Genomic DNA, 26,306 nt, shown 5'->3' on the forward strand with positions numbered 1-26,306 from the left:
CCATTTTCTAGATCCAATCTTTCCTGGGTCTTGGCTAGCTTTCCGTTCTTGGCTTCATGAAACACTTCCATAATTCTTATAACTAATTTCCCCTTCATTTGCTTGAGCTAGCCCTAATGAGCTTCTGTCACTCACGATAAAAGTGTTTTTAACTCACTGTTCTTATGAAAAGATGCCCAACCTTCCTCATAATAAGATAAATGCAAAAGGAAATTACACTCAGATACCGCTTATCACTTATCAGATTGGCAGAAAGAGAATAGCCTAACGACTTTATTGGTAAGGCTGTGGGCAAACAGGCACTATCTTCACAACTAGTGTGAGTATGAAAAAGTGTAGCCCCCACAGAGGGTGAGCTGGCAGCAACCATCGACCTGGAAAATGCATTTACCCTTTGACCTAGTGATCCACTGAGGTGGGGAGAACGTGGTGCATGTACAAGGTCATTTTTTACAGTTTCATTTGCAGAAGTAAAGGTCTGGAAATAAACCAAATATAACCCACGGAGGACTGGTCCCAGAACAAGCTCACACGGACTACAACGCAGCTGTAAAAATTAATGAAATTCTCTATGCTGTGATATGGAAAAGCTTTCAGATAGACTGTTAAAAAAAAGTGCAGAATAGTATACATATTATACCTTTGGTGTCAGAAAGAGGGGAAAGAAGAACATATAAGAATACGTATTCTCATTTAAAAATATTTAGATGGGTAAATTTAATGAAGAAATATGGAAAGATGAACAGAAAGTAAGAAAGGAATAAACCTGGTTACTTCTAGGGGCTGGAAAAAAATGGCTGAGGTGGGTACATCATTTTGGCTTTTGCATACGTGAACACATTACTAAAAATGAGCATAAGCAAAAAATCATTTTCCAATTAAAATATTCTATCGCTCTATTCTAGTCTGCTGTCTGAAGAACTCAGGATGGTAGGAAGAAAACATGCTAGATTGATATCTTACTACTTGTTCATAAAAACACTTAAATCTGGAATGCACTGATGAAAATCCCAAAACAAATAAGATGTGCAAGAAACATCCCTTTCACCGAATAGCTTCTTGGGTGCTTCCTACACTTGGCACTATGATTGCTTGCTGAAATCTTACCTCTCCAGGCTGCACTGCCTCCAGAAGCCTGATTTTTATGGATATGGGTATTTCTGCTCGGCCAGCCAAAGATTAAGCTGACCAGCCAAGCATATAAAAGAATTGCCAAAGAAAGATATTATATTAAAGATTTCTTTCCAACCTGCAGGGATCAGGTGGCCTCATAGAGAGATGACAAAATCTATTTTCTCTTCCTAGTATGTTCTTGCTGTTGGCACTCTCTCGTTATAGGAGAGGCTAAGTAAAGATTGCTTGTGGGGTGTTGGGTGTTGAGCTGGCATTCTCTTACAAGTGTGGGTAGCAGGTTGTGTGAGCCCAGGGAGCAGAGTCTCAGTGAAGGCCTGGTAGTGTGGCCTCTGGGGTCAGACTGAGGCGTGGAGCACAGCTCTCCCACGTGGTGACTGAGTGATCCTGGGCATGCACTCGAATTCTTTGTGCCTCTGTTTCAGTGAAAGGGGGATAAAAAATTCTCTCTGTGTGATTATCAGGAGGATTAAAGGAGTTAATCTATAAAAAATAGTTTAGAACAACACTTAGCCCATACAAAGTTTCCGATAAATGCTAGCACTAAAACAAAGAGTAATGATAATTTTATTATAATATGACTTCAGGCTAAATAGCAGAGTTGGCATGTATGCAAAACATTGCCGTCCCCCCCTACCCTCCACTCCTGACCAGTTCGGTGCAATCTTACTGAAGAAAGATTGAGGAGAGGTCTCTGGACACCCATTCTCAGTCATCTAAGATCATAAAAACAGTTTCAGAGGCTATAAAGTGGCAGGCACTGTGCTCAGCTCTGAGGAGGGTAAACTGATAAGACAGGACTTGCCGCTACCCTCCCAGAGGTCCTAGGCTACCTGGGGAGATGGACAAGTTAAGCAGATAACCCAATCCAGAGTAAGTGCAATTGCTCAGGTTGATTCAAGATGCGAGGGGACACAGGAGAAACTAATTTAAATTCAAGGAACTAGGAAAGACTTCTTAGAGACAGGGATGGGTAGCAAATGATGCTGTCATCTCGTACACCACCACTACACCAAATGATGAAACAACTCTCCCTCTCCTAGGAACAATGATAATAACTAAGTAACGATGTAGTGATAATTATGAAATGCAGCAATATTCTGCAAAATTAATTAAAAATTCTAGAATCTGAGGTACAAAAAGCACAAAGGTAAACTTCAATTGTGGTGAGGCTGCCAGAGAACATATGTTTTAATACTTCCATGCCACAGATTAATGAACTTCTCTATATTTTGTTTGCAAATTAAAAAATATATAAATCATTATGATATAGAAAATTAATTATGATTATGAAATAATAACAATGATGGTAACAACTAAACACATTTATGACTTAAAATTTTTAAAATGCATTTGTTTTAGCTGACTGGGTCTCAGCTGCTGTGCACAGGCTTTCTCTAGAGGTGGTGAGCAGGGACTACTCCTAATTGCGGCGCATGGGCTTCTCACTGCGGTGGCTTCTCTCGTGGATCACAGGCTCTAGGATGTACAGGCTTCAGTAGCTGTGGTGCACAGGCTTAGTTGCCCGGTGGCATGTGGAATCTTCCCAGAGCAGGGGTGGAACCAGTGTCCCCAGCACTGGCAGGCAGATTCTTAACCACTGGACCACCAGGGAAATCCCCATGTCTACAGCCCCTTCCAAGCTCTTGACATCATTAGCTCATTTAAACTTCTTTGTGGGTCTACCCTGAACCTACTTGATTCAGCTTCACTTACCTCACCCTGATTCTGGAAAAGACATCCTACCTTGGTTTAAAAGGTTGATGTTTTCTTCATCATGGGTTTTTTGCATTAGTTTCCATTTTTAACTGTATTGCATTGAACTGTTACTGATTTGCCTACTGATTTATTGGTGCCCCTTAAATCTGGGACTCAAGTTGAGTGTGCCACGCTCCTCACCCTGGTCCTGGTCCTGCTGAGAAATGCTGAGTGAGGAAGGTTTAGGGCAGAAGTGTCTATTCTGTCCACTTCAAGTTCTCTGTGCAGAAGGTGTTCCCATTTCCTTCTTTTCAGATGACATCATGGGAAGAAAGAGAAAGCACTTCTTATTCAGACTTAGTCTCTTGCATCTTGATTCCCCAAATGGGGACCCTGCCATGACGTTTCATGTTGCTTTCACATGATACCAAATCCCACTGAATCTCAAAATGAGAGTCATTCCTGATTTAACTAGGTATCAGTTATTCTGGGAACACCAAAGAGAAAGCTTCCATTAGGTCCTAGTGGGTTTTTAGCACTTGGCACTAGTGGTAAAGAACCCACCTCCCAGTGCAGGAAACATAAGAGATTTGGGTTCAGTCCCTGCGTTGGGAAGATACCCTGGAGAAAGGCATGAAAACCCATTCCAGCATTCTTGCCTGGGAAATCCCATGGACAGAGAAGCCTGCTGGGCTATAGTCCACAGGGTTGCAAAGAGTTGAACACAATTGGGGTAACTTAGTATGCATGCACAGGCTTCTTTTTAGCAAAGAATGAGCTGGCCTCTGACTTTCTTCCTTCAAACCTTGAATGAGGAGGGTGGCAGGGCTGGAACCCTCCAAGAGCAAGTCTGTCCTGAGAGCTGAGCTGCCATTACTGTGCTATCACTTCTGGGAGAACTGGAGGACTGTAACGGGAACAGTGCCTGTGGTCTGGATGTGTGTGCCCTCGTGGCTTCATTTCCTCAGTTTCCTCTTCTAGAATTTAGCAAACCAAACAAGAACTTTCTCTGACCTAATACTGAGTTTAGTTGTGCTGCATTCATTATTACAGAGCATTTACCCACTGTTACTTCCTGTTCAAGCTCCTGTTTGTTGCTATGTTCTGAGAACACACCTAAACACTGGAGGCCCTGAAAGGAGGGAAGGGGAAACTGGAGACAGCATCCTCCCTGAAGGACTCCTCAACCAAGAGAGTGGGGTATGTACAGACCATATGATGTCATAGCTGCAACCAGCGCCAGCTGTTTGGATCAGGCCAAAGGACTTAAAATAACTGGTTTCAGAAATTCCACTTTGGTTATTTATCCAAGACACATACAAGAGTGTTCCTGGTGGAATTTCTCTGAAGTAGTCCCCAACTGGAAATAATCCAGATGGCCATTGACATTGGCTAGATAAGCACGTTGTGGTATATTCATGCAGAATGATGGGGGCTTCCCAGGGGGCTCAGTGGTAAAGAATCTTCCTGCCGATACAGGAGATGTAGGAGGTGCGGGTTCGATCCCTGGGTTGGGAAGATCCCCTGAAGGAGGAAATGGCAACCCACTCCAGTATTCTTGCCTGGGAAATCCCATGGACAGAGGAGCCTGGCGGGCTACAGTCCATGGGGTTGCAAAAAGTCAGACATGACTTAGCAGCTGAGCACCATGCAAAACAAAACAAAAAAAAGAGAATGAACACACACACACACATATGTATATAAACCACAGATGAGTCTCACAGATATTATATACAGTGAAAAAAATTGGAAATGGCATGGTTCCCGTTTATAGGCAATTGAAGAATAGATGAGACTAATCTTTGATCTCAGTCTTAAAAAGGAAGGAAATTCTGACACGTGGCACAGCATGGATGAAACTTGAGAACACTGTGCTAAGTGAAATCAGTCAATAGTACAAACTGAATGCTTGTGTCCCCGCTGGAGCAAATTCATCTTTTGAAGCTCTAATTCCCAATGAGATGGCAGGTGGAGATGGCACCTCTGGAAGCTAATCAGGTTTAGGTGAAGTTGTGAGAGTGTGGGCCCCATGATGGGACTAATACCCTTATAAAAAGAAGAGACACAAGATTCCCCCTTCCCTCCCTCTCTCCATCCCTCCCTCCCCTCTTATCTCTGCATGCACCACGGAAAGGGCAAGTGAGGACATAACCAGCAAGACAGCTCCGACAACAACCTGATTATGCTGACATCCTTATCTTAAATTTCTAGTCTCCAGAATCATGAGAAATAAATGCTCGCTTTTAAGCGACTCAGTTTAGGATAAGTTGTTAGCAGCCTGAACTAAGACCACCAGTCACATAAAGATATATACTATATAATTCAACTTACATGAATTACCCAGAATAGTCAAATTCATAGAAACAGAAAGTAGGAAGGTGTTTGCCAGTGGCTGGGAGGTCAGAGGATGGAGTGTGGTTTAATGGGAATAGAGTTTCAGTTTTCAAGATGAAAAGAATTCTGGAGATGGGTTGTAAGTGTAGTTAACACTACTGAACCATATACTAGAGACAGTTTATCAAAACCACAATGAGCTATCACCTTACACCTGCTAGAATGGTTGTCATCTAAAAGACGAGAGATAGCAAGCACTGGTGAGGATGCGGAGAGAAGGAAACACTTGTGCATTGTTGGTGGGAATGTAAATTGGTGCAGCTACTATGCAAAACAGTATGGAGGTTCCTTAAAGAATTAAAATGAAAACTACTGTGTGATCCAGCAATCCCACTACTGGACATATATTTGAAGGAAATGACATCGTTACCTCAAAGATATGTCTATACCCCCATGTTCATTGCAGCATTATTATTTTTTAATATAAATTTATTTATTTTAATTGGAGGTTAATTACTTTACAATTCAGCATTATTTATGAGAGACAAGACACGAAAACAACCGAAGTGTCTTCAGTGGGTGAATGAATAAAGAAAATGTGGTGTTCACACACACACACGTATATACACACATGTATGTATACACACACAGACATATATGTTTATATACACACACATCCATACATGCATATATATATATCATATATACATGCATACAAAAGAATATTATTCAGCCGCAAACAGAAGGAAGTTCTGCCATTTGTGACAATTTGATGACTCTCAAAGGTATCAGGGTAAATGTAATGTGAGGCAGAGAAAGACGAATACTGTATGATCTCACCTTTGTGTAGAATCTTAAGAAGAACAAAACTCATAGAAACACAGACCAAATTGGGGGTTGCCAGAGGCAGGGGTGAGGGTGGGCAGAACGGGTGAAGGTGGTCAAAAGGCACAAACGTTCAGTTCAATTCTAAATAAGTTCTGGGGGTGTAATGTACACCAAGGAGACTGTAGTTAACAACACTGTATTGTGTTTTTGAAAGTTGCTAAGAGAGTAGATCTTAAAAGTTCTTATCACAATGAAAAAACAAACTATGTGAAGCAAATGATGTTAACTAAACTTACTGTGGAGATCATTTTACTGTATATCCATATATCAAATAATTATGTTGTACGCCCTAAAATAATACAATTTATACGTCAATTGTAGCTCAATAAAGCTGAGGAAAAAGAAACAGTTAAGATGGTGAATTTTATGTTATATATATATTATACCAATTCATAGAAATAAATAAACATATTCTATGATGAGAGAAGTCAGATAGCGGCTCTTCCTGAAGGGATATTTTCTGAGAAAGGGAAGAGGAAAGTTTTCTGGGGAGCTAGAACTTTTCTGTATTTTGATGTTGGAACTTAGATCTTGATGTATGTAAAAGCATATACAGCTATAGGCTTAAAATTAATGTACTTTATAGTACGTATGTTTTACTGCAACAAAAAGTTTCATTCTTTTTTTTTTTTTTTTTTTAAAGGAGCTGGTTATCTTTTCTGGTAGAATCTTCCTATTCAGAAGTGTGCTCTTCTTACCAGATAAGAATATATTTTGCTATTTTTTTTTACATCTACCTTATTTTTTAAAAAATTCTCATTTCCTGTATTACTGGCTTTTTGTTTAGCTGACTTTTTGTATGGAGCTATTTTAATTTTATTCTTATTTTGTGTATATTCTGTAACTATTTTCTTTGTGGTGACTATCGGGAATGTCCTAAGCTATCGTGGTTATAGCACGGGCTCTGGGGACTTCTCTGGGGGTCCAGTGGCTAAGATTCCGGTCCCAATACAAGGGACCCAGGTTCGATTCCTGGTTAGAGAACTAGATCCCACATACTGTAATTAAAAGTTTGCTTGTCACAGCAAAAAGATCAAGCATGCCCCAACTTAGACATGGCACAGCCAAGAAAAGAAAAAGCATGGACTCCGGAGTGAGTAGACCTGGAGTTGAGTCTTAGTGCTGCTGGTTTACAACATGGAGCCGAGCCTTGGAAGAGTTACTTAACCTCTCTGTACCTTAATTTTCCCATCTGTATACAGCACAGGAATCATACAGTGGAGACACCAATGCATGTAAAGCATTGAACAGCGTCTGGTTCAATGTTAGTGTCTAATTGACATTAGGGTTTTTTCCCATTCACTTATTTTTATTGTGGTAAAGAATACAAAACATGAAATTTACAATTTTAACCCCTATTTGAAGTGGACAGTTTAGTGGCATCAAGAACATTCTTATTGTTGTCCAGCCTTCAACACTATCCAGCTCCAGAACTTCTTCATCTTTTCAAACTGAAATTCTGTATCCATTAATCCCTTTACCTTCCCCTTCAGTTTTTTAATGTGGTAAATAACATGTAACACAAATTTTAACACCTTAACCATTTTGTGTAGAGTTAAGTGGTATAAAGTATATTTGCATCACTGTCCAACTATCCCCACCATCCAGCTCCAAAATTCTTTTCATTTTGCAAAAGTGAATCTTAATATCTCATTAAAGAGTAAGTCCCAGTTCTTCCCAGCTTTACTGCTCTACTTTCTGTCTCTGCGATTTTGACTACTTTAGATTCCTCATGCAAGTTGAATCACACAGTTGTCTTTTTGTAACTGGCTTATTTCACTCAGCATAATGTTCTCCAAGTTTATCCATGTTGTAGCATATGTTTGAATTTCCTTTCTTTTTAAGGATGAATAATATTCCATTATATTATAAAAACATACCACATTTTCTTTCTTTCTTTTTTTTTAAAGATTTATTTATTTATTTTTCTCTTTGGCTGTGGTGGGTCTGTGTTGCTGCTGTAGGGCTTTCTCTAGGCGTGGTGAGCAGGGGTCGGGGGATGGGGTGGGAGGGGCTACTCTTCCTCCTGGTGTGTGGGCTTCTCTTCTTGCCGAACACAGGCTCTGCTTTGGGTGAGCAAGCTTCAGCAGTTGTGGCACGTGGAGCTGGTAGCTGCAACTCTCGGGCTTAGTTGCCCTGTGGCAGGTGGGATCTTCCCAGACTAGGGATAGAACCGGTGCCCCTTGCACTGCAAGGCAGATCCTTAACTATTGGACCACCAGGGAAGCCCTATACCACATTTTCTTAACCGTTTATCTGTCCCTGGACACTTGGGTTGCTTATGCACTTTGGCTACTGTGAGTAATGCTGCTATGACATCTGTGTAAAAATATCTCTTTAAGATCCTGCTTTCACCATCTTTTAATCTTCAATCTGTTTGTGTCTTTGGATCTAAATTGATTCTTTTGTAGATAACTTATAATTTGAGCATATCATTTTTGATCCATTCTGCCAATATCTGTGTTTTGATTATTTTACCGTTAAATGAATTACTGATAAAGAGGGACTTACTTCTGTTCTTTTGTTATTTTTTTTCTATATGCCTTACAGCGTTTTTATTCCTCATTTTTGATAGTGCTGTGTGTGTGTTTAGCTTTTTGTAGTGGACCATTTTGATTTTATTCTTATTTCCTTTTGTGTGTATTCTATAACTATTTTCTTTGTGGTTACTATGGGGATTACATTTAACATCCTAAAGTTAAAACACTCTAATTTTAATTTGTACTAGCTTAACTTCAACAATCGGAGAAGGCAATGGCAACCCACTCCAGTACTCTTGCTTGGAAAATCCCATGGACGGAGGAGCCTGGTGGGCTGTAGTCCATAGGGTCATGAAGAGTTGGACATGACTGAGCGACTTCACTTTCACATTCCATTTTCATGCACTGGAGAAGGAAACGGCAACCCACTCCAGTGTTCTTGCCTGGAGAATCCCAGGGATGGCGGAGCCTGGAGGGCTGCCATCTATGGGGTCACACAGAGTCGGACATGACTGAAGCGACTTAGCAGCAGCAGCAGCAGCAACAACTTCAACAATATACAAGACTGCTTTTACACAGTTCTGGTCTTATCTCTTAGTTATTGATACCACAAAATGACATTTTTTAACATTTTGTGCCCCAAAACATAAACTAATAATATTTTTCATGATGTATTAGTCTCTTAAATTATATAGAAAATAAAACATGGAGTTACAAGACAGAGTTACAATAATACTAGCTTTAGGCTAATCATTCTTTTGTAAAAACTTGTGTATTACCCTCTTAGATCATGTAGAAAACAAAAAGTGGAGTTACAAACCATTTCTACAATAACACTAGCTCTTAAACTAGTCATTTATTTACCTTTACTGAGATCTCTATTTTCTCGTATGTCTTTGAACTACTGTCTAGTATCCTTTCATTTCAATCTATATGACTCCCTTCAGCATTTCTTGCAGGGCACATCTAATGGTTAAGAAAAAGTCCCTAAATTGTCATTTGTCTAGGAATGTGTTAATTTTTTCCCTCAAAGTTTGAAGGAATTTTTGCCAGTTAGGATTCTTGATTGACAGTTTTTTTTTTTTTTCCGTTTTGCATTTTGAACATAGTCCACTCTTTTCTGGCTTCCAAAACTTTCTGATGAGAAATCTGATCATAATTTTATTTGTATGTGATGAGTCACTTCTCTTTTGTTCCTTTCAAGATTCTCTCTTTATCTTTGTTTTCTGACAGCTTGATTATAACCTATTGCAGTGGGAATCTCTCTGAGTTTATTCTACTTAGTGTTATTTGAGCTTCTTGGATGTTTATGCTCATGTCTTTCATCAAATTGGGATGTTTTGGACCACTATTTCTTCAAATAATCTTTCTGCCTTTTCTGTCTTTCTTTTCCTTCTGAAACTCCCACAGAATATATCTTGATTTCTTGATTGTATCCTTTAGGTTCTGTTCACTTTTCTTAAATGTTTTTTCTTTCTGTTCTTCAATAATTTCAATTGTTCTCTCTTCAAGTTCACCGATTATTTTGTCTGTCCATTCAAATCTGCCTTTGAACCCCTCTAGTGAACTTTTCATTTCAGTTTCTGTACTTTTCAATCTCTTCCTGGTTCCTTTTCTTTTTCCTCCTAGAACTTTTGTAATTTTAATAAAATTTTTTAGTCTAGAAAAAAATTTTTTTCTCATGTATTCAATTACTGCTTATTTGCCTTAGTAAGTAAATATTGATTTCTTTTTTTTTCTTTCTGGTTTCTTTTGAAGTTTTTTTCTCTTTTTCTTGATAGTTACATTTTGTTCATCCAACATTTTCTTGACTTTCCCTACGTCTTCCTTTAGTTCTTTGATTATGTTTTAGATGGTTGTTTTAAAGTCTTTGTCTAGTAGGTTCTACATGTAGTCTTTCACTGGGATGGTTTCTGTTGGTTCATGTTTTTCTTTTGAATGGGCCATACTTTCCTGTTTTGTAATATTAACTTTTAATCATTAATAATACTTCCCTGGTGGCTCAGATGGTAAAGAAGCTGCCTGTAATGCAGGAGACCTGGGTTCGATCCCTGTGTCAAGAAGAGCCCCTAGAGAAGGGCATGGCAACCCACTCCAGTATTTTTGCCTGGAGAATTCCATGGACAGAGGAGCCTGGCAGGCTATAGTCCATGGGGTCGAAAAGAGTTGGATGTGACTAAGAGACTAAACACACACAATCATTAATAGCAGCAGTCCCAGAAGGATCTTGACTTAAATTTTTAAAATTTCTGTTTCCTTGTATGCCAGATGGGAATTGTGACATATTATTAATTCAGTAAATGCTTATTGAGATCTTCCTAGGTGGCCCCCAATTTCTTTGATACTCTTTTCATTGAGACTTGGAGTCTCCACTTGAATCTAGGCTTTGTGGCTATTTGATGAACAGCATCTATCAAAAATGACACTGTGGTAGTTTCCAGATCAGGCTTTAAGGAGCTATCATCTACTTTCTATCTCTCAGGACACTCACTCTTGGAATTCAACCACTGTGTTCTGAGGAAGCTCAAGCTGCCGATGAGAGGCTCACATAAAGAAAAAACAAGTTCCCTGACTCAAAGTCCTGGGTGAGCTCTCAACTAAAATTCAGCACCAATCTATCAGCCATGTGAGTGAGCATCTTGAAAGCAGATCCTTCAGCCTCTAGGCAAGGCATCACTACTGATGTCACATAAGACAGAGATGAACTTTTATTTATGTTTTCTACTTAAATGTTTAAATTTATTTTAAAAATCTATTCTTTAGATGGGACTTCCCTGGTGGTCCAGTGGTTAAGACTCTGCACTTCCAGTGCAGGGGGTGAGGGGTCAAGTCCTGGTTGCGGAACTAACATCTCTTGTGCTGCACAGTGTGGCCAATCTATTCTTTAGAATAGAGCTGTCCCCAAATTATAATGTGAGGCACATACATAATTTTATATATTTTTTGGAAGCCACATTAAACAAGTGAAAAGAAGTAGGTAAAATTAATTTTAGAGAGAAATTTTATCTAACCCAATATATTCAAAATATGTTTTCAATGTGCAATGAAGATAAAAATTATTTATAAGATATTTTACATTCTTGTTCACACTGAGTATGTAATATTTTGGGGTGTATTTTACACTTGAAATTACATTTCAATTGAGACTAGCTACATTCCATATGTGGCAATTGACTACTGTAGTATGAGAGTGTAGCCTTGTAATGAAAGAATTGGAAGGCAAACTATATCCCTGCCGCTATTTACAGTTGAGGAAAGCGAGACCTGGAGGGAGGAAGTGACTTGCCCAGGGTGTGCACTGTTGTGGATTGAATGGTGCCCCCCTCAAAGGTATGTCCATGTCTTTTTTCAGTTATTCTGGGTCATAGTTATGGTATGCGGGATCTAGTTTCCTGACCAGGGATTGAACCCAGACTTCCTGCATTGGAAGCATGTAGTTGTAACCACTAAACCACCAGTGGAATCCCATATATGTCCATGCCTTAATTCCTTTGATAAAACAGTCTTTGCAAATGGAATTAAGTTGATGATCTTGAGATGAAGACACTATTACAGATTATCTGGGCATGCCCTAAATCCGACAGCCAGTGTCCTTGTAAGAGATACACAGAGAAGATTAGACAGACAGAAGAGAAGGCTGATACACAGAGAGAAATCGATGTGAAGACAGAGGCAGCCATGGGGGTGATGTGCCCATAAGCCAAGGGAAATAAAGAAAGCTGACAGCCACCAGAACTTGGAAGAGGCAAGGAAAGATTCTTTTCTAAAACCTCCAGAGGGAGTAGGGCCTGCAGACATCTTGATTTCAGTCTCCTGGACTTCAGAATTGTGAAAGAATAAGTTTCTGTTTATTTAGGCACTTAGTTTTGCAATAATTTGTTATGGCAGCCACAGGAAACTAATATACACAGCAAGTTTGAGGTGTGGACTTGAAAGCTCCTGGATTTCATTCCCAGCCAGAGCAATCTGCTTTCTTATTGCCTCTGAAATCTTTCAAGTGGCCAGCATTCATTCTTTTACAAGCAGAGTGGACCACATGACCTAGAGGGCCCATGCTCACTATATAGAGAGCCACTGTCTTTTGGCTCCAGGGAACACCATTTCATGTCATCATCCTTTGCCTCCTCTATTCGTGTGACCTCAACTGCCCTCCCTGTTTCTACTCTTTCCACCTTCCGTGTTTTTTATGCATAGTTTCCAGGGTAATCTTGAAAAACAAACTAACAACCCTCCAAATATATCAAGCCAATTCTCTGCTTTCAATCTTCCAGTGACTTCCCATTCACTGGAGTGAAGTCCAAACTTCCTACCACACATCTACAAGGCCCTGCTATTTTATGGACTCTGTTTGTATCTGTTCACTCCAGCCACAGAGAACTTGCTGCTGCTCCAACATGTTGAGCACACTCCTTCTCCAGGCCCATTATATTTGCTGTTTTCTCTGCCTGGAACATTCTCTACCCTCATAGCCCCATGGCTCATCCTCTCATTTTAGTCAGGTCTTTACTCAGATGTTCTGTTTTCATAAAGGATCTCCCTGGTTGCTGTCACTAGTCATTCCTTTACCAGGCTTTATTTTTCTTTGTACGATAAATCCCATGCCGCTAGTTCCTTAGGTTTTTGGTTCATCTTCACTTTTGGCTCTATGATGGCAGGAACTTTTGTCTTTTATTTAACAGTGTACAGAACAACATATAACAGATATTCCATAAATTTAATCCTGAATGAGTGAACAAATGAAGGGGGAAGTAGAAGCGTGCAAGCTCCATGTAATCATCGCTTTTTTCCTGGAGAAGTCAGAATCTGGATATATGGGTGAAGTTCCACCAATGTGAACCAAAAAGTATATGTTCACTGGAATGGCTAAAAGAATGTATCCAAGGCCACCTGTTTGAGACCCCTGCCCTATAGGATCCAGGCCCAGTGGGAACTGTGTTCCCCATCTTCAAATAGTGCAGCTGCTCCAGGAATTGAGTGGTTCTTCAGGATCTACCAGCTTTTGCCTCTTTAGGCCCAGGCCCCATGAGGTCCTGTTTGTTGTTATAGACCAAAAATCATCCAGAACTCTTCATTCAAAAGGCAGGATGTGGGCTGTAAGCTTCCAGCTCATCAGTTCAAAGAAAACCTACTTCAGCAGCAATGTCTCCTGGGATGTTTTCGCAAGCCTCCCTGGAAGATGCTGGGGCCTCTTAAAGGACTAATAATAGACAGGCACATCCAGTTTCCCAAACATGTCAAACTTAAAAGTGAAGGCTATTTTTTCCTTGTTACCTTTGAATTACTACATAGGGAAAAGGACATTCCATTATGACAGTCGTCGCTCTCCACATGCCACTTAATAACGATTTAGACTCAGCAGCTTCCAAGCAAAATCATCCTAGGAGGACCTGAGCTTCATTAGGCAGAAGTTCAGCGTAACTGGTTCAACTCCATCCGGCCCTCCTTCAGCCCTTTGTCACCAGAATGCTTTGTGCTTCAGCAGGTTTAACCACCATTCAACAACAATGTGACTTTGGGTGTCTCTTTTAATCATTCTGAGCCTTGCTGACTTTATCCATCATGAAAGTTCCTAAACTGACACAGGGTTACCTAGAGGACTGAATAAAACAGTGCAAGTGTCTGTAACACTCACCTAGCAGCTGATGTTTATTATTATTGAACACTTACTGGACATGGGTGGGGTAAAGAGGTAATGTCCTTTACGTTTTCATTCATTCACTTGTTCACACAATTACTCATTCAACCAATGTTTATTGAGCTCTGTGGAGATGTCAGGCACAGAGCTTGGTGCAAGGTGACATAATGGTGAGCAGAGCTTGCTCTCAGAGCCCAGGTCTAGTGCAGGAGTTCACAGTCTAATGTAGCACTGTGTTCCCAGGGTGTGGAGCATGGTGGGTAAATGTTTAAGTGCAGGGCATGGATGCTGTTGTTTAGTCACTAAGTTGTATCAGACTCTGCGATCCCGTGACCTGTAGCCCACCAGTCTCCTCTGTCCATGGGACTTCCCAGGCCACTTGCTTCTTGGATCGGGCACTAAATCACATTGCATTACTCGTGTAGACAATTATTACTTTTCGCTTGGTTTCTATCTTTCAGATTCCATCCAGGGGAGAGTCCCAGTTGGATGTTAGTGCGTCTTTAACATCTCTCTAACATTTGGTAATCTCCCATAAACAAAAGAAGGCCTCAGGCGCAGGTGTTTCGGGCAAGTGGCAGCATCTGGAGAGATTTTCATAGTATGTATACCTCTTGCTATTCAAACTCAGAAACTAGATAAATATTTTTCCCTAGATGGTGCACAAATATGACCAGCATTTGTGAAGAATGGTCAGGAGTGAAAGTTGGGGAAACACTGGCCTTTTAAACTTCTCCCAACCCCCCTCCCCACCTATAAACATTTTTTATTGGTGTATAGTTGATTTACAATGTTGTATTAGTTTCAGGTGTACAGTAAAGTGAATCAGGTATACATATATACATATATCCACTCTTTTTTTTTTCTAAGATTCTTTTCCCCTATAGGACATTGTAGGCTTCCTTGGTGGCTCAGTGGTAAAGAATCCACCTGCAATGCAGAAGGCGTGGGTTCCCTGGATTGAGAAGATCCCCTGGAGAAGGAAATGGCAACCCACTCCAGCATTCTTGTCTGGGAAATCCCATGGACGGAGAAGCCTGGTAGGCTGCAGTCCATGGGGTTGTAGAGTAGGACACAACTGAGCGACTAAACAACAACAATAGGCCATTACAGAGCACTGAGCAGAGTTCCCTGTGCTACACTGTATGTCCTTGTTAGTTATCTATTTTATATACAGTAATGTATATACTGGGAGAAGGCAATGGCACCCCACTCCAGTACTCTTGCCTGGAGAATCCCATGCGCGGAGGAGCCTGGTGGGCTGCAGTCCATGGGGTCGCTAAGAGTCAGACACGACTGAGCGACTTCACTTTCACTTTTCACTTTCATGCATTGGAGAAGGAAATGGCATCCCACTCCAGTATTCTTGTCTGGAGAATCCCAGGGACGGGGGAGCCTGGTGGGCTGCCGTCTATGGGGTCGCACAGAGTCGGACACGACTGAAGCGACTTAGCAGCAGCAGCAGTGCATATATGTCAAGCCCAATCTCCCAATTTATTCCTCCCTCCAGCTCCCCACTCCCTTTAATGGCCCTATTTTACAGTTGACAGAAACTGAATCTCTTTGTGGAGGGGATGGACAGAAAGTAGGGAGTTTTCTTCTAAACGATCAGGCGAACAAAGCCAAGAATTGTCTTCGTGGTCAAGTTAGACGTGTATATATAAAATAATGATTGCTCCTCCCTTCCCTCTGCAGTACGTGTGTGCGTCTGTGTGTGTAAGTGTGTGGAGCCACAGGCCTTTCCGAGTGAGTGACAGCGGGAGCCCGTCCCTCCGGGAGCCGCGTGCAGAGTGACCAATGGCACAGACAGGCTGTGGATGGGTACCAGTCTCTGCAAAAGCCCGGTTGGAAACCGTCGCACCCACCCTTTCCACCCCCGACCGCTCCCTCGTTTCCTCCCCACCACCCCACCCCAGCTCCATCAGTCTTTTTCCGCTCTCGGTTCCCCCGGGCGCACCCAAGGTGCTTATTGCCTTCTTGCAATTCAGGCCGAGGACAGGGTCGGGAGTGCGCGGCGCGAGGGGGCCGAGGCTCAGGTCTGGCGGTTCCAGACTGCGGTCTCCGGTGCCGCCGCAGCGCTGCGGCTGAGAACGCTTCGCTGGGAGGCCGGCAGCCTCGGGGTGCTAATATGTAAAGCAGCTGGCGGCGCTGGGCGGGGCCTGGAGGCGATGCAAATGAGGGAGGCGGGGTCTGCCCGGGGCTCCGCCCCCCTCCCCCGCAGCTGGGGCCAGCGGTGCCAAGCGCAGCTGGACGAACAGCGGCAGCTGGGCGAGTGACAGCTCCAGCTCCGCGCGCCGCGGCCGCCAGAGCCGGCGCAGAGGAAGCGCCCGCGGCCCCGGGCGCCTAAGCGGCCGCCTCCTTCCGCGCCTCCCGGGCCCGCAGCCCGCGGTCCCGCGGCCCCGGACCGGCACTTCTCGGGCTCCGGCTCCCCGCGCGCAAGATGGCTGACCCGGCCGCGGGGCCGCCGCCGAGCGAGGGCGAGGAGAGCACCGTGCGCTTCGCCCGCAAAGGCGCCCTCCGGCAGAAGAACGTGCACGAGGTGAAGAACCACAAATTCACCGCCCGCTTCTTCAAGCAGCCCACCTTCTGCAGCCACTGCACCGACTTCATCTGGTGAGAGCGCGCCGGCGCAGGGCACCTTCTCGGGGCCCCGAGGGCAGCGCCGCGCGCGCGGGGACCCTTGTCCGCGCCCCCACCTCAGCCCTGCGCCTCTGAGGGAGGAGAAGCCCCCCATCCCCGGAGCTCCCTGCTGCGGACCCTTCTGCCCTGGACTGCCCGGTGGAGGGTCCTGCGGCTTCCCGCTCCCCCCGGTCCCAGACGGCCGACCGCGGGGTGCCTCCTGCCCTGTCTCCCAGCCGCCTCGGAGCGCCCTGGGGCCGCGGCGCGGACGGCTGTCCCTCCCCGGGAGGGCAGCGTCTCTAGTGCCCTTTCGCACGGGGTTCCCTGTCCCTCCGCCTCCTTCCGGGCTCGAGGCACCCTCACTCCCCTTCCCTCCTTTCCGGGGGCAGCGCCCTGAGTGTCCTCTCTCTATCTCCCTGCGGGCACAGGGCATCCTTTCCTCCTCCTCCGTGTCTCCGAGGGCAGCGCCCTGTGTTCTCTTTACTGCTCCTCCCTGCGGGCCTGGGTTCTCCTTTCCACTCCTCGGTTTCCCGGTGCACATCACTGCGGGAACCCTCCGGTCCCCGGTCCCTCTGGGCATGGGGAGTCCTCTCTTCCTCCCTGTCCTCCCAGGAACACCACCGCCGCGGGGGCTCTGCCAGTCTCCCTCCCGATGCGTCTTTTTCTTTTCTCTTTCTCCGAGGGTACGCGGGCATCTCTGTGGGCAGATCTCCTGCCTGCCCTCCGCCCCCACCACGACGGAAACGCTCCCCTCACCCCGCCACCTGGTGGTCGCAACCTTCTTTCTTATGCCTTTTGAGGGGAGATGGAGGTTACCGCTGAACTCCTACCTTCCCCCTCCCCCTGAAAGGCGGAAGACTCTTGGGCACCCGCCTGTGGCTGGGAGGTTGCACCTGGGCTAGAGGGGCAGGGGAAGTGGGGTGACTCTGCGGGGGAGCTAACCGGCGGCTGGGCCCCTCGGCTGTCTGACATGCCTCCTTCTGCCTTTGCAGGGGCTTCGGAAAGCAAGGATTCCAGTGCCAAGGTAGGCTGTGGGGTTCTGGCCCATTTGTGCAAAGAGAAGGTAAAAAAAGACTTCCTAGAAGTGACTGAATTAGGCAGAGTGAAGGCACCACGGCTGTCAGAGTGACCTACCAAACTAGAAATTCATCACCACAGAAAGGTCTTATTAATACAAGGGGTGCTGTATGTGGGGCAGAGATGCTCCATCCAGGAAGGGCTGGTGGGGCTGAGAGGCCTAGGTGGCCGAGGAAGTGTATCCACCCTTTCTCCCTTCCTGCAGCTATCCGAAGATGGAACCTGTCCTGCCTGGTCAGTTCGCCAGATAGGTGTGCACATGAGTGCTAAGTCGCTTCAGTCATGTCCAACTCCTTGCGACTCCATGGACTGTACCCCACCGGGCTCCTCTGTCCATGGGATTCTCCAGGCAAGAACACTGGAGTGGGTTGCCTGCAGGGGGTCTTCCCCACCCAAGGATTGAACCTGTGACCCTTACCTTTCCTGCATTGGCAGGCAGGTTCTTGACCACTAGCGCCACCTGGGAAACCCTTCCCCACCGATTCCTGCTCTTATGCCTTTCCACATCCCTTGCCCCACGGAGGTCTCTACAGGTGGCCTCTGCCTCTGCAGATGGTATATCCCCTAGAAAGGCTACTGTGATTGTCGCCTGGGCCTCTGCCCTCTCTGAAGAAGTGGTTCCAGATGGAGTGCTTCTCAGATCCTGGTTTAAATTGCCCTTTCTCTCTTCCGGCTGGGTACAAGAAGACTCCAAGTGACTGGTTACCTGGGTCCTTGCGTCAGGCCTGAGATCCTTGACCCAAGCCAGGGATGCCCAGCCTAGGGGTGACTCGGCTGTCACTGGCTGCAGATTCTCTCTTCAGATGCCAAATCACCTGTAGTCTTGTTTAGCCCTTAGGGTGTCAAACATTTTTTAAATTTGATGTCAACATTGTAGAACTGAAGATTTCACAAACGTATCTGACTTTGCAGCTTCAAGTTTGCTGACTGTTGGTCCCACTGTCTTTTTAGAACTACCATTTGGAGCTGAGAGCAGCTGTTTTCATAGGCAGGGTGCACACTCACCATTGTGTCTCAATCGATCATGACCGGGCCTGCTTCACCCAGTTTTGGCCCCTGTAAGGCATTCAAGTTTCAACCTCTGGTCTGCAGAGTGCCCGTTTTTAGACCAGTTATGGCTGAGTTTGGTGAGAAATGTCACAATTCTGGGGAATGTCTTAGGGACAAGTTGATTGCCCTGATAAGCCGGGCAGAGATCAGGGGAAGAAAGCATTTGAATATTAAAGAGTCTGACATGTGACTTAGCACTGACTGACAGTTCAGTTGTAGCACCTCCACCCTCCAGAGAAAGTGAAGTGATCCCTGGTGAGTGTGGCTGGCATTGTCAGTTGTACAGAATGCTTGCAGCGTGGCACTGCTTTCTTGTGAGACTTGTGTGTCCTCTAACCTGAGATCCGAGCACAGCCCACTTAGCTGGTGAGTGTCATAGACCCCCATCCCCCTCTTCCTTTACCAGGATTTGGAGCCCCAGTTTTACACACTGCATGAGAGGATTTCCCACATCCCTTTAAATGGCAACATTTTGGTCCTGGTGCAAACTCTTGGATTGTTTTCTAGAACGTTAACCCCTCGGGCAAGAATGCCAGTGGTATCTTAGCCCAGGAACATGTAGATCTTTGAGGTTACCTCCCACTTTGATGAATCAGTTTCTGTTTTTGTGGCTTGCTGAGGTCTGGGGTGATTTTTGAACATTTTTATGCTGCTTTTCCATCCCACCTGCTCTGCAGTTATTAATGGTGGGAACGTTGCTTGCAACATGCAGGTAATGAGACATCTGAAGCGGGAGATCATTTTATTCAAAGAAGGAACGGTGGTCACCATATTCTGGTGCAGCTATTAAGGCAGAATTAAAGTTTCTAATGAAATATGGCAGCTTAAGAGGTCGCTATGCTTAATTTTTTAAATCGCTTTTCTTTATCTCCTCTCCAGTCAATGTAGAGTAGTGGGCAGGAGAAGGCAATGGCAACCCACTCCAGCACTCTAGCCTGGAAAATCCCATGGACAGAGAAGCCTGGTAGGCTGCAGTCCATGGGGTCGCTAAGAGTTGGACATGACTAAGCGACTTCACTTTCACTTTCATGCATTGGAGAAGGAAATGGCAACCCACTCCAGTGTTCTTGCCTGGAGAATCCCAGGGACAGGGGAGCCTGGTGGGCTGATGTCTATGGGGTCGCACAGAGTTGGACACGACTGACGTGACTTAGTAGCAGCAGCAGCAACAGCAGCAGCAGGGTAGTGAGCATGTGCACAGCCTGTCAGGCTATCACTGTGGCTTGGAATCTTGGCCTGAGACTTCACAGCTGTGTTACTTAGCCTCTTTGTACCTCAGGCTCCTCATTTATAAAATGGGTCCAGTAACAACAATACCTACTTTAAAAAATTGCTAAGTGGCTCTAAGTTGTTAACAGTATGTAAGATGCTTGGACCAGAGCTCAGCACAGACTAAGCACTCAGAAGACATCATCTCCTAGGATTGTCTCCAAACTAACCTAGTGGTGGGGCAGCTTTGTGTAAGAGGAGACTAGGCTGCAGGATTACTTTGCTATGAAACCAGCTGCCATGTGATAGTCAAAATCCAGCGGTGAACATGTGGTCACCTCGTGTTGCTGCTTTGCTCATATTCCAACTGGGCTGGATGGGAAGGAGCAAGAGAGGGGAAGGGGCAATTTGACAGCCCTTGAAATTGAGTTGTTTGGGACTTCATGCTGAGGGATATTCAGGAAAGGGAAAGATTATCCTCTTATCCTGGGGCTTCCTTGGTGGTTCAGTCAAGAATCTGCCTGCAAGGCAGGAAACCTGGGTTCGATCCCTGGGTCAGGAAGATCCCCTGAAGAAGGGAATGGCAACCCTCTCCAGTATTCTTGCCTGGAGATTTTCAAGGACAGAGGAGCCTGGTGGGCTACAGACCATGGGGTCGCAAAGAGTTGGACATGGCTGAGCAACTAACACTTATTTCTTACTTAAGATTGTTCTCAGATATGCTCAAAATTACCTGGGACTAATTTTGGAATCTCAGAGCTATTCCTTATTCAAGCATTTTCGGCACTGCGTATTTCCTCAGGGTGAATCTAATTAAAATGGGATCAGCATTGCATAGAAAATGCCTAAGGTTTTATTCTGTCACCAAAGTCAGAAGTCCAAAGGCCAGGGTCCTGTGTTCTTTTCAGTTTTCCACTCTACAATCCCAGAAGTGAAAATTATCTCATGGTTCAAGAAGGATGCTGGACTGTCCAGTCTTCACATCCTTATTTCAGCCAACAGTAGGAGGAATGGTAAAGGAAGGCGAAGGACAGACACATGTCCACTGTCCTGGAAGTTGCCTTTTATACTTCTGCCTGAATGCAGTTAGCTAGAACTTAATCAAATACCCACACCCTGCTGCAAAGGAGTGTGTGGGAAATGTCATGTTAATTTCAGGTAGCCCTATTCCCAGCTAAAAACTAGGGCGGGGGTTTTCCCATCTCAAAAACAGAAGGGACTGGGGATCCAGCCTCTGCCATTCTTGGGTAGGAGGTGTGTAGGATGATCATAAGGCAAGGAAACCACTGAGCCCCAGGCTTCATGGTGCTGCCATGGAAATTGGGGATGCTAGGATGGAAAGTCCATAAACCATGGAAGACTGTAAATTTGTGTGTGCTCAGGGAGCTGAAGAATAGATTTTCTTGCTTTTGTACAAAAATCTAGACTGACTGCCACATAATCTCTCCCGTTTTGTTTCCACTCTCTGTATTTTCTATAAAACCATTCTCGCTGAGGTAGTTTAAGAGTGTCTCTGGTGACAGGGGACAGGAGCTGAGAATCTCTATTATGAAACTGCCTAAATTCTGAATAAAAAACAGGACCCCTCAGATAAGCAAGGCAGACTTGTCTCTGTAGCATTCTTTAGAGGAGCTGCAGACCTGCCGTTTGTGCCTTAGTTGTAATTAAGACAAGGCTTTGGGTGGAATTAGACTCTTACCCCAAGAAGCTTTTGTAGTTTGGCAGAGAAGGAAAAAAAAATTTTTTTAAGGAAGTGACATCATTAGAAATAGGGAGACAATAAAATACAGAGATTTAGAATTCCTAGCATGTGGTTGGAGTCAGAAAGAACTGGGTTTGAATCTATGCTCTGCCACCTACAACTGTGTGAAATCAGGCAAGTCTTCCATATGTTGTCCTCAGTTTGCTCAGCTGTGAAATGGGCTGATAGTACCTACCTTATAGGGTTATGGTGAAAAGTAGTGAAGTGGTACAAGAGAAATATCCACTGTCGATAATTCTAAGTTAGATGATAATTATTACTTCTTTAGCTGTAGGGAACTGTGTCAAAAGGGGACAGAGTTAATTCAGGAACTCATTAAATGACTATGTGACTTTCATGTATTTAGGTGGGTTTTCTTCTTAGGTATGTTTCTTTGTAGACTTCAGGTGACACCAGTGAGTCTGGCCCCAGACAGCCAGCTTGCTTAGATTATATTTTCTCACCCTTCTTGTGAGAAAAATCTAAACTTGCCATGGACTCGCTAGAAAAACCCCACTGCACTAATTTTCTGACTATGAAAACCTAGCATTGATGATTATAATGAATAAACCAGCTGTTTCCTTTCCTGCATAGATTAGAAAACATGTTTTTAAGCCTTCTTTTTTAATTTTTATTTTTTATTGAAGTACAGATGATGTACAATATTGTACAAATCTCTGCTGTACAGCAAAGTGACTCAGTTACACACATATAGACATTCTTTTCTAAATATTATTTTCCATTATAGTTTATCACAGGATATTGAATATAGTTTCCTTTGCTTTTTAAAAACCTTATAATAGACATTATTCTTAAAAATCCCCAAAGTATTTCATGAATCCAGTCATTGCTGGTTTCATCAACATTGACTTTATAGGATTCACGTTTATTTTAGTCTATAGTTAGCACATAGAAATTAGAATATGTACTTTTTAAAAACAACAAAGATGAATCAAACGTTCATTTTATTTTTGGCATATTTTTTCCCTAGGAACTTATGATATCTTCAATTTCACATTGAACTTTCTCAGTAAAATCATTAATAGGGCCCCCCTATTTTTGGCCATGCTATGCAGCACGTTGGATCCTTAGGTCCCCGACCAGGGATTGAACATGCACCCCCTGTATTGGAAACGTGGAGTTTTAACCGCTGGGCCACCAGGGAAGTACCAAGAGGGCCTTTTTTGTGTGTACAGTCACATGTCAGGCTACAGGTTACTGGAGCCTCTATTATTCCACTTCTGTCCCTTCCCAGGGGTAGATCCCAGAGGCCTGTGAGTGAGACTCCACTTATCTCTTGGCTTCTTCTGAATGTGTTCTAGGGGTCCCAGGTGGATAAAAGGCACGGGCTTTTTGAATTTGTGTTTGTTGGTTTGACTTTTTATTTTTTTCCACCTGAAATGGGATTTGGGGCTCAAAGTCCCAAATGAAGTAAAAAATTTTAAGGGTAGATTAACGTTGGATCTGAACAAGAGGAAAGGTTGATTTGTTGAAAAGGCAGCAGCCAATTCATTTTGAGCTGTAGAGCACTCAGGGAGAGCTTGAAGCTTGGTCACTGGGCAACAGAATGCCTTTCTAAGTAAATATGGAAAATATGACCTTTGAAATTCTAGTTGATATGATATACCGGTTATTAGAAACTCATTAAAAAATATATTATTTCTGAGTACCAGTGATACTCCAAGTACTGCCCGGAAGCAGATGTAGCATGCTTATGGTGTATTTGGGTCAGTAAAGAAAAAGATTCAGAGAACTTAACTGGTCAAAAGATAAATCGAAGGTTTGAAAATAATTTCTACATGTTCTTGCTGTTGGGGTCTCTTTCCTCTGCCTCTGTCTCTTTCTCCTTATCTTTTTGTTTCTATCTCTGTCTTTCTTTACACATGCACACAGGTACACACACATGTGCATATACACATAAATAGACCAGTATATCACAATTTTGATAATATGTATCTCCTTTGGATGCTTTTCAGTTACAAGTAGTTAAATTATTAAGTACAATTTTAATCCTCTGGTTTTTTGTCTTTGCAGTCCAATTAATTCCTGGGTTGGAGAGGGGAACCAGCTGAGAATTTCATTATCTGTGGCTGATGTTTTCAAAAGCTTGGTCCCTTATCGTTCTTGGCATTTGATCTAATCGCAAGGATTCTTTGACTTCACTCATCCCGTGTCTCCATTGAAAATGTATAATGCTTCGCAGAAAGTTCTGTTGGATAGAGCTGCCTTAGACCCTAGCAGTAGGTTTCACAATAATCCTAATGTGAGCAGACTCTGGGAGATGGGGATGGACAGGGAAGTCTGGCGTGCTGCAGTCCCTGGGGTCACAGTCAGATGTGTCTGAGCGACTGAACAGCAAATGTGAGCGCATTTAACTTAACTTTGTCAACTCCTAACTCTTAATATGAAATACCAACTTTAAGATTATATTTAAAAGAAAAGAGGTCATAAAAACTGACAAAAGATAAGAAAATGGATAAAATTAGAGAGAAAAGAGGCAGGTGAGAAGGGGATTTGGTGATGAGCTGGGAAGGAGGCCTTGCTTACCACTTGGTCCAGCACTTACTTTTGTTCTAAAGACACATAGCAGAAACAGATGAGGCCTCACTAGTCCCCATCGGAGTGAATCCAGAGAGACCCCAGGGAAATAGCAACCTTGTGTCCTTCTCATCTTTGTTTTTAGACATTTATCTTTATGGGGGGGAGTTGTTTGAAACACACATGGTTAAAAAATAAAGTAGTACAAAAGTAAAAAAAATTGTGTGATAGACTGTTGACCTTTTAATAGCATATACAAAATCCAGAGCGTTTACAGGTGGCATTTGGAGGTGTGATGAATGCTTGGAAATCTGGTGAGAAATTTGTCTGTTTACCACATCCATCCATTTATCCATCCATCCATCCATCCTTCCTTCTTTCCAAAAAGTATTCACTCATTAAACTCTGTGTGTCAGGAATTATGTTAGATGGCAGGAGCACAATGGTGAATGAGATTGGGAAGATTCTTATTGTCGTGGGGCTTCCAGTATAATGGGAGAGATAAGACATTCTATCGATACAAATCATTGCAGCAATATTTAATTTCCCTCTTGTTAGAAAAACGTATCATATATTAATGCATACATGTGGAGTCTAGAAAAATGGTAAAGATGAACCTATTTCCAGGGCAGGAATAGAGATACAGATGAAAGAACAAACGTGGGCAAAGAGGGGAAAGGGGAGGGCGGGACGACTTGGGAGACTGATTGGCATATATGCACTGCTTTGGGTAAAAGAGCTAGCGGGAACCTGCTGGAAAGCACAGGAAGCGCAGCACGGTGCTCTGTGAAGACCTAAAGGGCTGACACGGGGGTGGGTGGGAGGGAGGGAGGTCCAGAGGGAGGGGAGCTGTGTCTACATATAGCTGCTTCCACACTGCGTCCACACTTCATTGTGCAGCAGAAACTAACACACCATTGCAAAGCAATTATACTCCAATAAAAAACTTCTCTCTTGTTAAGGACTTTGAAGGGGATGTTCAGCGTGCTGCGTGGGCATGCAGGGGATGCTAACCTATGTAACAGTTGGGATGGAGTCAGGGAATTAAAAATCAAAACAACTTCTCATTCTTTGAGGTAATCTGAGAAAGTCGGAGTTGTCAAGGAACCGGAGCTAAAAAAATCTGTATTGTGAAGCTGCTCATATCCTAGATAAAGACACACAGGAGGTCTTATCTCTGTGACATTCTGTGGAGAAGCCCTGAGTCTATTTGTGCCTTGGTTGCAAGTACAATGAATATTGAGTAGAATTACACAATTACGTTAAGATGGCTTCTCTCTCAGTTTGACAGACAGAGAATGTTGTCTCCTCTTAGCTAATAACTCAGGTGATGAGCTGGCTTCCTTTTTGTTCAGGGATTGCCGTTTGAGGTTGTTCTAAAGGAGAAAAATCACCATTTCAGAGATGGAGGGGCAAGTCTGAGGCAACAGACTGAGAATAGAGCAATTATACGTGTGTGTGTGTGTACACACAGAGATTCTTTTCAGTTCATTACAGGATATAGAAGTGTGCAACTGAGTCGCTCTGCTGTACACCAGAAACTAACTGAATGTTGGAAATCAACTATATTTCAATTAAAGAGAGAGAGAGAGCAAGCAAAAGCTATCAGTGAAAGGCACTGGTGCGCTAAAAGCCAGTTTTCAGGGGCACAAGATTACTCGCATTTGCTGCTGAATACCCTCCTCACCCTGGGTCCATGACTGATTTCCTATTGCTGCCTCATTCCATTGGCTTGGACAGTGTGTTTTCTCTTGTTGGGAAGATAATTTTTAAGTAATTTCACAAAAAGCAGCATTGACTCACATGTAGAGGAAGATCCTTTGTCGGTTCTCTTTCCGTCTTTCTGATTGCTTCAAGAAGAAAGTCTCAGTCTCTCTCATACAAATCTGAGTCCTTTGTAAGTTTT

At 43.6% G+C, this 26,306-nt stretch overlaps 1 protein-coding gene across 2 annotated transcripts in view; it reads left to right on the forward strand.

Annotated features, from left to right (window-relative positions):
- Window positions 1–16,490: 16,490 nt before the first annotated feature.
- The window catches only part of PRKCB (protein kinase C beta), a 371,817-nt gene continuing 362,001 nt past the window's right edge, over window positions 16,491–26,306 (forward strand). The window contains exons 1-2 of one of the 2 annotated variants that reach the window (XM_040257896.1): window positions 16,491–16,779; window positions 17,778–17,809. In XM_040257896.1, coding sequence (XP_040113830.1) covers window positions 16,607–16,779; window positions 17,778–17,809 — 205 coding nt within the window. In that variant the 5' untranslated portion in view covers window positions 16,491–16,606. The remainder of the gene's footprint in view (window positions 16,780–17,777; window positions 17,810–26,306) is intronic. The other variant, XM_040257905.1, reaches the window with a different exon arrangement.

Source organism: Oryx dammah, unplaced genomic scaffold (assembly GCF_014754425.2).
Source record: "Oryx dammah isolate SB20612 unplaced genomic scaffold, SCBI_Odam_1.1 HiC_scaffold_2, whole genome shotgun sequence".
In the NCBI taxonomy this organism is placed as follows: Eukaryota; Metazoa; Chordata; class Mammalia; order Artiodactyla; family Bovidae; genus Oryx; species Oryx dammah.